General features: G+C 29.6%; 2 protein-coding genes across 2 annotated transcripts; both read right to left on the bottom strand.

The window, feature by feature from the left end:
- Positions 1–600: 600 nt before the first annotated feature.
- LOC101500786 (serine/threonine-protein kinase PBL34-like) lies at positions 601–3,847 on the bottom strand. Its single transcript, XM_004508410.4, has 6 exons — positions 3,511–3,847; positions 2,448–2,775; positions 2,208–2,343; positions 1,797–1,930; positions 1,583–1,706; positions 601–1,456 (listed from the first exon to the last, which is right to left on the bottom strand). The coding sequence occupies exons 1-6, from the start codon at positions 3,612–3,614 to the stop codon at positions 999–1,001; spliced, it is 1,284 nt and encodes a 427-aa protein (XP_004508467.1). The 5' UTR covers positions 3,615–3,847; the 3' UTR covers positions 601–998.
- A 5,082-nt stretch (positions 3,848–8,929) lies between these two features.
- Positions 8,930–11,457, bottom strand: LOC101500470 (calmodulin-like protein 3). The gene is made up of 2 exons (XM_004508409.4): positions 10,567–11,457; positions 8,930–9,242 (listed from the first exon to the last, which is right to left on the bottom strand). Exon 1 carries the CDS (start codon positions 11,293–11,295, stop codon positions 10,618–10,620), a length of 678 nt encoding a protein of 225 aa, XP_004508466.1. The 5' UTR covers positions 11,296–11,457; the 3' UTR covers positions 8,930–9,242; positions 10,567–10,617.
- Between the last annotated feature and the right edge of the window lie 707 nt (positions 11,458–12,164).

Below are 12,164 nucleotides of genomic sequence, written 5' to 3'. Positions count from 1 at the left end.
CTAAGCTATCATTTATATGAAATGAAACGAATAAATTAAAGCAAATTCGGGTTCTTTTTTTCCCCATTTAAATTGTCACAGAAGCTTGATTTTAACATAGGCAGACCACATATAATTATTCTCTGCGTAAAGATATATATATATGCTCTCTTGTTGGCATCAAGCATATAAGCTGATTCGGGTGGCTTTTTCTGAACATTGACAGGTTATGTTAAGCTATTTTTTTGTATCATCTAGTTTTGTTTTTTTAATTTAGATGAGTAGGATTTTGGTAGCTCATTCGAGTCTAGACATTTTATCACTTAGTTAAAGTTAAATTCAGAAGCCAATAAATATATATTTATATGGTGACAAAAATTGAGTTTTATAGAATTAATTTTAGTTAAGTGTAACGTAGTTTATCTTTGAATAATTTATGATACTTCTTTTATCAATTCATCTATTTGGACCAAATTTGTTTCTTAGTATTCAAAATTACCAAAGAAATAGTTGGAAGATATCTATCATATTACAATATATATAATTCAGAATCAATTTTAAGCCGTAGTAGAAACTACAAGTACATTTGACCCAAAAAAAAAAGGAAACTACAAGTACAGATAGGAGCTTCAACTTATAATTGATTTTGATACTCTAATCAATTTTTTATGTAAAGAAGCTAAACATGTTTACTTCCAGTCAAACCATGTTTGACCATCACAAAAGCACTTAACCAAACATGGCCTAGCCTTTCATATACATACAAGACTTCTCAATTACATCATTAGCAAATGGCAAGTTTCTATCCATAATGATTAATGGTTAGCTCTTTAATAAAAAAAGCCCAAAGAAATAATCAATACATCATTACTCTTCCATCATTGCCTCATAGATTTTAATTAAACACCAAAAAAACTTATGCAAGCTTGAAATATCTATCTCCACACATAAAAAACAACAACAACAAACAAAGGAGGCATTTCAACCTTAGTTCCAATAATGATTAAGCATTTCAAACATCATCGATGGTGCTTTCCTGTATTCAAAGGAGACGCGGAAGACCTCATGCTCTTGGATTGTGTATAACTGATATGTGGAGTTCCATCCGGTTTCTTCTTTCTCCTCCCTTGTTGAGATAAACGAGAGTGATACGACAATATTGCAAAGTCGTTAAGATCCTGCAATGGAGTTAGAGCCTTCACAACTTCGTCCATGTTAGGACGACATTTTGGGTCTCGGCTGAGGCAACTATAAGCTAACTGAGAAATTTTCTGCACTGCTTTTAAAGAATAGTTTAGTTCAAGGCGAGGATCAACGAGTTGGTAAAGTTTTCGCTTGTCAGCTAAATAAGGTCTAGCCCATGAAACAAGATTTTGTTCCCCGCTTGGGCGCTTCTTGTCCATTGATCTTCTTCCTGTTAAAATCTCAAGTAACACAACTCCAAAGCTATAAACATCGCTCTTAGATGTCAAGTGTCCTGGTGAAAAAAAAACAAACAGAAAATTACATAATAGAAAAATATGAAAATATTATCGGTTGTGTTGGATGCTATTATGCTAAAGAGTTTTCTTGTTTTTCAAGCTACTTACTGCTACATTCTTACCTGTCATGACATATTCTGGAGCAGCATAACCATAAGTTCCAACGACTCGGGTGGAAACATGTGTTTTGTCTCCTTGAGGCCCTGCTTTCGCTAGACCGAAATCTGAAAGCTTCGCATTATACTCCTATAAAACAATGTACATTAATAATTAATCAAAGAAGAAACAAAAGAGAAAACTTCCTTCCTAATACATGCTATTGCTTATAGCGCATACCGTATCGAGCAAGATGTTTGATGTTTTGAAATCTCTGTAAATGACTGGTTCAGGACCATTATGGAGGAAAGCCAATCCTTTAGCAGCACCAAGTGCAATCTTCACCCTATTGGACCATGGAAGAGGTACAGTTCCTTCAATTATGAATTCAACAAGCCATCGTTAATTGCTCCCAGGAATAGTTCCAATAAAAAGGGGAAAAGGTGATACAAAACATATGCTGATCAAGACAGAATTATACAAAGCTTGTTGCATAAAGTTAAAGACTAAACAAACCAAATCACTTTGTAACAATTCATTGGTTTTGGTTTATTCTTTGAACAAGAGGAAAAGATTTGTACTAGAAACCTTTATAACATGAAACTGACATTCCATATAATTCCTATATCACAAGTTAAGGAAGAAACTCACTTCTGAAAAGATGATTTTCTAGACTTCCACGAGTCATAAACTCGTAAACAAGAAGCCGTTGATCATCTTCAATGCAGTAACCGATAAGTTTAACAAGGTTAGGATGGTGAAGCTGTCCAAGAAAATCAACTTCAGCCTGCAGTAACCAAAATGCAATGTTACATTCTAATCTCCAACGTGTCCTACACAATTTTTTTTATAATATCAATCTACTAACCCAAAGCCATAGATTTTACTAACCACCCATTCTCTATGGCCTTGAAGACCATCTGGCTTCAAGCTTTTGACAGCAACGGTAACTCCTGAACCGGGTTTCGCCGGCGCAGTTCCATCTTCCTCAATCCATCCTTTGAAAACATAACCAAAACCACCTTCCCCAAGAATGCTATCAGGTCTGAAATTTCCAGTTGCAGATTTCAGCTCTTGAAATGTGAATTGAAGGAGCTGACAAGGAGACTTATTTTCCTGAGGTGGGGGATCAGCATTATCAGAAGACAGTCTAGCTTCATTGGGAGGATACAGTTCTCGATTGCTAGCGTTTAGGTATCGCGTCTCGGTTGCTGCATCAATCAATCAATCAATCAAATATTAAGAATGTGAATGCTTCCATCTTAAAAAACTTTTTGTATAACAAACATATATGATAATTCTATATAGCTTTAGTTTTGGATCCGTGTTAGAACAACAACCCTGGTTCAAAAAAAGTTAAGATACAGAAAAAAAACACAAACAATGAATACACAAGATTTGATTATGTTAATTTTAAGTTAAGGATTTTCAGTGTACAAATTTAAATATTGCAGTCCAGATTATAACATTACTAACTCGAGCTCGTGCGACCTGGCACTTATAACTAAGTATGAGCCACACCCAACAATCTCATAACTTTTTTTTGAAGAAAAAGCACAATTTCAAATTTTCAACTACTTTTAAGTAAAAGAAAGATGATAACCAAGCAAATCTAGAAATTCCAAAGACTTGGAAAAAACACAGAACTTTTTTTGTATCCACAGTCCATACTTGAATGATAAATTAAAATCCTTGTAAATTTTACAAGAGGGAATAGTTTTCACCATGTGACCTATATTCCTTCAAAAGGATTATGCAGTTTTAGGTATGCTTTCTGCTTTCTGCTTTCTCCTTCAAAAGAAAGCTGAAAAAGATAATCTTTTTAACAGCCCACATCATAATTCAACTCCAAAAAAACATTATTTCCACACACATACACATAAAAGAAAGCTTCCCATGATTTTAAGCAGAAACTTGAGAGACAATGAAGAAAATGAAATTTACATAATCATCATGAACAAGACTAGTACGAGGGATAGTGTTGGGAGAGTGTTTAGAAGCAGAGGGTTTGCAAACACCACGTTTAAGGACAGACCAACAGCCACACTTGTTCTCCATGTCTCTCTCTCTGTTGTTGGTTTGGTTGTTCAGAAGTTTGTTGTGATAGGTTCATTACATGGAATCATGGTGTTGGTGGAGAGAGAGAGAGAGAGAGAGAGAGAGAGAGAGAGAGTGGTTGTGGTGGTGTAGGTGATTGCAGGGTGGAGATGAAGCATCATGATCACCATCATCGCAGTGTGTACAAAAAGAACTTTTTTGCCACCACCTTTTTTGTGTGTGGGGATGGAAATGGGACACACTCTCTTTCTTTTTCAACCTCCTTGTTTTCTCCAATTTACCAAAAACATGCTAAAAGTTACCTCTCCTTTTGCCTCAAACTTTTTTACAAATGAAACACACAGAATAATAGATTTAATCAAACTATTCTTATTAATTATTATTAAAAATGGTGTAGACAATAATAAATAGATAGTAGAATTAAAAAAAATGATTAATATTACATTAAAAATGTAAAGATTCATTCATTTTGAATTTTTTTTTTTACAAATAGATTATTTATTGTAGAACAAGTGAAGTATCATTTATACCAAACACTTCAAATGTATTAATTTTAGTAATTTATCATTTTGATAAAAGTTGTGACTTCAATCTCTCCCTATATTGGAATTGCAAAAATATTTTTCAGTGTATCTTTTTAATAATTTTATAAACTGATTGACTAACAAAAGACACTTTGATTAATAAAACCAAACTCACTAATAAAGATATTTTTATAATTTTAATTCATTAAAAAATTATAACGATCGTGTTTAATAGATTTAAATACCAAAATAAATATATATTTTTTAAAGTATTCTAATGAGAAGTTAGAAATTAATCTTTTAAATTGCGAATATTTATTTAAAGAGTTAAGATCTTGAAAGATACTCTTCCATATTAATGAGACCGTTGCCATGTATTTCACCACAATTATTCTTGCCTCCCATGCATTTTGAAATTAAATAATCAATAAGCGGTACTTTAAAAAAAATCTGTATAAGCAAAAGGTTTATGTGATTTGGTCTCGGGTCACTAGATAATTATTAATACTTATCTCTCATACTTATTTTGTCTAATTGTAAGTGTCATATTTAAACTAAAACATTTACTATATCTAAAACCGTCCAACAAATTTAAAAGTTTAAGACGAATTTACAAAAGAGCCTCTTTTTAAATAGAAAAAAAAAACAATAATAAATATTATGAATTTTACATAAACAAATAAAAAAAATTATTTGTTACACATATATATGTTAAAAATGAGATTAAATATGAATAACATTTATAATTTTTAAAACATATAATAGAATTATTTTTAATTGTCTGCATGAACTATTTTAATGTATATTCTCAAAATTATAAAAATCAACAAAAAGAATAAAGGCATAAACTTGATTGAATCATGGACAAAAAATTTAAAACTTTACACTTTATCAATTGAGTTAATAAATAACTGTAAATAAATTTGCAATATAATTAATTAATGATACCATAGACTATATTGTTTGGAGGCCATTTTTCTTTGTTAAAATAAATAATTTTTTTAAGGTATAAGATCCTTGTTTTAATAGTTTAGGTCGGTCCAAAACATATTATAATAAATAATCTAAAGTGATACCAATGATAAATGACATCTGAAGAAAAATTAAAGTTTATGATTTATACATATCTATTTGTCAAATTTTTTCAAGACAATAATGAAAGTTAAAAATTCAATTATTTAATTTGACAAACAATGAAAAATTGTAAATAAATTAATTTAAATAAATGATATAATTGAAAATATAAAAGGTTGCAATAAAATTTCTTATCCCTCAAATCAAGTTTGTCTTTTCACTTGAATATTTTTTAAGTAAATAAAGTTCTAATTCCTCACAAAAAACATAGAACTTAAGTTTTTCTTTTAATCCATTTTTTAAAAAAAGATCACCTTAGTTTTTTTTTTATCAAAAAAATTATTCAAATGAATGACTATTCATTTTCAAATTGTGAGAGTTGATGTGAACTTCACTTGTCATTATTGTCTTATAATATATCACATGTATTTAATACGAAGATAAGGGACATCTAAGTCCCTAAAATAGTAATATATTTAGACAAGTTTATTTAAAATCCCTAAATATAAAAATTATATTTTCTTCCTCGTCATTTCCCCATTGAAATATCAAAATTACACCATTCTTTTCGTATTTTGCCCCTAAACATGAAGAAAACTTCTTCATACCTTTCAATAATAGTACTGTAATAAATGTTGTTGTTCATATTACTGATCGATATTCGTCCAAGCCACTTTTTGTCGTTGAGTTCAGTTGTAGAGAAATTAAAATGACATTTTTCCTATTAAATTATTGTATTGGTAATATTCATTTGAGATGTTCCTTTGTCTCTTATAGATGCAAAGAGCTTTAATATAATGTCACCTTTCGAATATATTTTTTATATTGGACTAATTCGGTTTCTAGAAGGATGCCATGCCATATGATGGAAATGAGGGCAAAAGTTCAATCAACAAAAGCTCAACAAAATTTTGATTCCATAATAGATAAAATTGATTCTTGTTAAATAAATTGAAGGTAAAATGATTTATTTTTGAATATATTCATATAAATTTTAATTCTATAATTTTTAATTTAAAAGACAAAAACTATAAATTCCATTTTTAAATTAGAATCAATCTTAAATGTAAAATTAGATATCCACATTTTCTCACACAATGGTAAGTTTGCAATATGTAAAATCTCCAAAATGCTTGTAATTAGGCGTCAATTAAGTTACATAATTGTAGGGTAAAAACTAATAGAAAGATGGTGAATAGCATATTTAATTGCATCTGCAATCCATCACTATTTCTCTCTCTAGGCATTGAGGTGAGATACAAATTGCTATATGGGGTGAGCAATGGGCCTATAATAGGTGGGTTTCTCTCGAAGGGGTATTTTTAAGGGGAGTGGGGAGGGTGCTTGGTGAGAGGTCATTTCATCGACCAACAACTATAAACAAAATTATATTCTATGATGCTTAGGGTGATGAAAAGCAATTTGAGACCCTATTCTCTCTATTCGCTTTCTTACATTGTGGTTGCAACTTGACAAGCCTTTGTGGGAAAGAAGTGATACCAATCGGCAATTACCCCCACTAAGCTTGTGGGGTCCACATCAATGGCCCCACCATATACACTAACTCATAAAAAACGAGTAAATATTGAATTTGTTTCTAAAATGATACAACCCTCTATCAATATTTTATGTTATTAGTATTTTTAAATGATGTTTTGAATTTCAAAATGTTATTTAGATTTGGTAAATGTATTTATGATATTATTCATTTAATTTCAAATCGATAACATTATTCATTTAAGTAATATCGATCAAATTTTAAAAATATTTTTTAATTAAATTTTATTTATTTCATTATCAATTATAAATTATTTAGAAATTACATGACTAAAATTTAAAATAATTATTATTATTATTTTAAAAAAATCCAATAAAAGAATAAATCTTATTAACATTTAATAACTTTTTTAGAAATCGTGTTTTCGGAGATGAAATTGAATATTAAATTAAGAAGAATCACGGAAAGGAGGGAGGTTTGGAATAATTAGTAGATAGTAGTGCACGACACTCAAAGACATCAATCATATGTGCTAACAAGAGTTCCTTTTGTCGGAGGGATATAACTAGCAATCCAAATAATTGGCATGAAAAAAGTAAATAAAAAACACAATAATCAAAAGAAAGATTTTCTTTATAAAAAAAATAATCACCCAATAAGATTTTTGCAGACATAATGTTGCACATTTTAAATCTGCCTTGCCTTTCGAATTGGATTGAGTGCTAACTCCACAGCTTTTAGGGGCATTATTCAGGGCCCAAAAATCCCAATATTAATAGTTTCCACCCCCCACCTCATCAAATTCAACATCCAAAAATACATACGACTACATAAACATGACATAATTAGTTTATGAAGATAATATAAGTTAGAAAGTGATGTATAAGAAGGTCGTAGGTTCCACTCTCTAACAAAATTAACTAGTTTATGGGTTTGTACCTAATAAAATAAAATTGCAAAAACGGTGAACCACTAGGAGCATAATCATGTATTCAACCATTAGTGTGTGTCAGGACTCAGCACGCAAGAGAGGAGATACCATTGGTATTAAAGGTATATAGATAAGATATCTGAAAACAACATGTCATTTATGCTTCATGCTTCTTAACTTTCTACACCACTATTTTTAAGACGGATAGAAACTTAGGACCAATACCAAATTACCAAATGCAATGTGCTCCAAATTTGGAGTAACAACCGGTAGTTTTTGCCGTGTGCTTGGATCTCTTAGTCACCCTACGGCTATACATAATAAAAGAAGAGTGCTTTAACACACACATTTCATTAATATATCAACGACTCACTAAAAATTACGTTTAATCTCATCCATCATTATTAATTTATTTTATAAAACTGATTTGTAAGGTAAGAGATGCTATTTTTTATAAATTCTTTTAAAATTTTATCTATTTTTAAAGTAAGACTTTGGTTTTTTTAATGAAATTAATTATTAAATCTAATTATAAAAAACAAAACAAAATATAATTGAGAAGCTTTGTTTCTCACTCCACGTAACGTATATCTTAAAAAAAAGATAAGTATTTTTGCCGCTCAGAAGTATAATTTAGATTAAAACATGTTTTTTTTTTTCCTTCCGAGAGTATACTTTCGACATAAATATGATTTTTTTAAAATATAGAGATAAAAGTACCTGTCTTTAATTAGGATGGTAGTGGTGATGACATGGATCAAAGTGTTAATCAAATGATTCACGGGCCATGTATTTTGAGGACAGTGATGAGGGGTCGGTAGTTATCCAAATGGTAGGAGAAAGTTTTTTTTTTTTTGCAGGTGAGCTTTTTTTCTTTTCCATATCTTTTTTCAAAAGTTATCTTTATGGAATGGTTATTTATTACGAGGGAAACGTGGGAAAAGTTGGTAAAAATTTGCTAGGAGTATTTTCGTCTTTTGGTATAGGACCCTAGCTTATTTTAATTTCATTTTTTTTTCTTTTGATAATTCGTAGTGTTATTTTTATTTTTCAATAAAATATACATCTTGGCGTTAGCAGTAATTTTATTTATTTTTTCTTTCTCTAAAGACTTTAATTAATTAAAGCACGCAACTTAAAACACATTTCTTAAATAAATAAATAAAACTTAAAACACAGTAACACTGTTTTTTGTTCACGGGCAAGACATCGAATGTTATTTTACTTCTCTCGCTCTCAAAATCTAAAAAACAAAAACACACGAAAATCATTTAAGGAAATTAAAGAGTTGAGACAATACAACAACAACTTTTAAATAAATTATTAAAATTAGTCAAATACAACCAAAACTTGATATTACATAAAGTCAAATTTCTACAAATAATCCATGGTTAAAAGGATCCACAACCACTTTAAAACACACTCATGCATCAAGGTATCATATGTAATTTTAATTTTAGCGTAAAAGTCTACTGGAAAATTGTTTAAGTAGTAAGCAAGCAAATCAATAGGCTCAAATAATATTTTTTTTTTTTGTTGTTGCAAATGCTAGGCTCAAATAAATGACTAATAAGCTTTTGTCCTGCTTGATGTGATGATGTCTACAAAACAAAGGATAAAATGAAGCATATTAATTAGCGGAGCATGTAAAAAGCAAGCATTACTCTTTCGGAGTGTATCTATTATCATATGCACTTTTGCTTTTCCAGACGCACTTTGAAAGACTCGAATAAAGACTCAAGCAACACCACCCATACTTAAGGAAAGAGGTTAGTTGCTTTAAATATAAATATAAGTTTTAAAGTTGGATGAAATATATAACTTTTTTTTAATCATTGATTTTATTTTATTTTAAGATGGATTAAGTAATTTTTTTCTTCAAAATATATAATTTATAATCAATTTTCTATAATTGTTAAACTCATTTTAAAGAGTTTTTTTTCTCTTATATTTTTGTGTTTCGTACAAAAAGTTTCATTGAGTTGAGAAGTATAAGTATTAATAAACTACGTTAAATCTCGATTCTCAATCAATGTGGAACTTCTTTGGTGTATTTGAGCAATAGTTTTTAGTCAAGGCTAGGAGGTTAAAAGGTTTATTAGCTCTTGTGCTTGGTAAAGGCCCTTGTGATTTGATTTTCAAAGACAATATCAATATTATGACTTCAAATATATGTTTATGAGGTAATGTCTATTTTAAGTCATGTGTGAGCCATCCCGATAAACGCCTCAACGATTTTAGAAGTGTGAACGTTTATAAACTACATTTAAAATTGATTTATCTGTGTTTAAAATTTTAAAATCATCATAGACACATATTATAACATATCTACATATAAGGATATGAACATGAGTGACATACATGGTCAAAATGGAGAGAAAGGAAGAATGAGTGGTGATTCCTCATTGTCGTATAGGTTTAAAAATTATAATTTTAGAGTTAGGATTAACCGTCTTATAAGATAACAATTATATAGCTAAACAAATGAGGCATAGACCTCTCATTGAGCTTGACTTAATGGTATAACCAATCACGGTTCATAGCAATAAAATGTCTACACATTATTCAATACTTTAATACTAATTAACCATAATTAAATAATTTATAATAATTGACTATTGTCAACTCGTAATTAAATAATTAATCTAACAACCATAACATAACCATAACATAACCATAACATAAACTAATCAATAATTTACACATACTACATTAAAGCACTATTGCATGGTGTTATGCAATATACAATTATGCAATAAACTATGTTAAAAAGTACTAATAACACACTCTTTATCGCACACTATTTACCACATTTTCTTTAAATTTGAATAACCAAAGAAAATGTATTGAAAAATATATGATAAATAATGTATTAGACTAAAACATTATAGATCATTATAATCACCGAAATTTTGTGAAACTAACCGTGAATCGTGAATCCAAACATGCATATTAGTAGATAGATGCTGTAATGAACTATGCACCAAAGACAAGTTTTCTTCCTCCCTTCATCATCATTCTCTTGAACTCATTAAAATTAACCATACCATCTCCATCCGTATCAACTTTCCTAATCATCTCTTTACACTCTTCGATCTTCTTCCCTTCCCTTAATCCCAACGAACCAAGAATCAAAGCTAACTCCTCTACTGAAATCTTCCCATCTTTATCTTTATCAAACACATCAAAAGCCTCCTTCAAATCCACCTCAAATTCTTCCAATTCACCTTCCTCACTATTCACACCCTCTTTCTCTTCTCGTACACCCCCTCCCATAGACTCACTAATCAACAAACAAAACTCATCAAAATCAATCAACCCATCTCCATTTGAATCAAACTTAACAACAATATCATCAATCTCTTTATCCATCATCAAGATGCTCATGTTCCTTAGTGATTCCTTCAGCTCTTGCTTTGTTATGAATCCATCACCATTCTTGTCGAAAGTTGAAAACACTTTTTTGAGCTCTTCTCTCCCATAAGCATCCCTTTCCACTTTTGTTGTTGTAGCCAAGTTGGTTTTGAAAACATTGTCGTTATTGGGAAAAATTATTTGAAGGAAAGAACGAATTTTGTTGTTGGGTATGTAAAAGAAAATATTTATGAGGCCTGCAATAAATAGAACCGCTAGCAATAGTGCTACAAGAACCATGATGTTTTGGTATAAAAAAAATAAAAAATAAATGCTACAAACAAGTGAACAACAAAAGAGAGGAGGGATAAGGAAGAAGAGGACAAGGAATGGAGGGAGCAACAAGTTAGAAGAACATAAGGAGTTAATTAAGATATACAAAACTTTGAATGCTTCTTATTTGTTGTTGGTGTTTCTTTTTAAAAAATAAATAAATATAAATATAAAAAGTTCCTAGTGTAAAAGAAGTTACGTGGATTTGGTAGTGGTGCTCTTTTTATCCCAACAAAACCGCGTGAACTGTAATGTTTTCTTTAGATAAAGTAAATCTCAAAGCTTAACTTAAGATATGTTTGGTTGTCTTTAAGAAAGAGAATCCATTTTAAAATTCCTTTTAAAATTTATTATTTTTTTTTCCAGAGGATTTAAAGAAAAGAGAATGAGAGGCGATTAAATGCATACAATCTTCTCTCTTTCTTTTAACTAAATTTGATTTTAATTGAAATATCTATTTATTTTTCTCTTTTGAATCAGATATTTATTTACTTTTCTTTTCTCTTTTATGTTAAAATTTATTATCTTTTATCTATCGAATTAAACAGACATTTAAATTATGCATTAATATTTTAAAATAAGCTGAATAAATATCATTTCAATTGTTTAAATATTTTAGGATAAAATTGATATTTTAAGAAATAAAATAAAAAGAGATTTCATCTTATTTCTCCTAAATTGGAAAGGAGGGCAAAAGTGAAGGTAAATAATGAAATATGATATAATGTGTGTCATTGTATTCGACTCCATTTAATTCTCTTTTTAACAATCCAAAATATAAACTTATGTCATTACATTTTATTTCATATCATCGATCTAAGCATAACCTTAATGTT

Source organism: Cicer arietinum, chromosome 7 (assembly GCF_000331145.2).
Source record: "Cicer arietinum cultivar CDC Frontier isolate Library 1 chromosome 7, Cicar.CDCFrontier_v2.0, whole genome shotgun sequence".
Taxonomy (NCBI): Eukaryota; Viridiplantae; Streptophyta; class Magnoliopsida; order Fabales; family Fabaceae; genus Cicer; species Cicer arietinum.
Note: the sequence above shows the minus strand (reverse complement) of the source record. Positions and strands in the feature narration are given on the sequence as shown.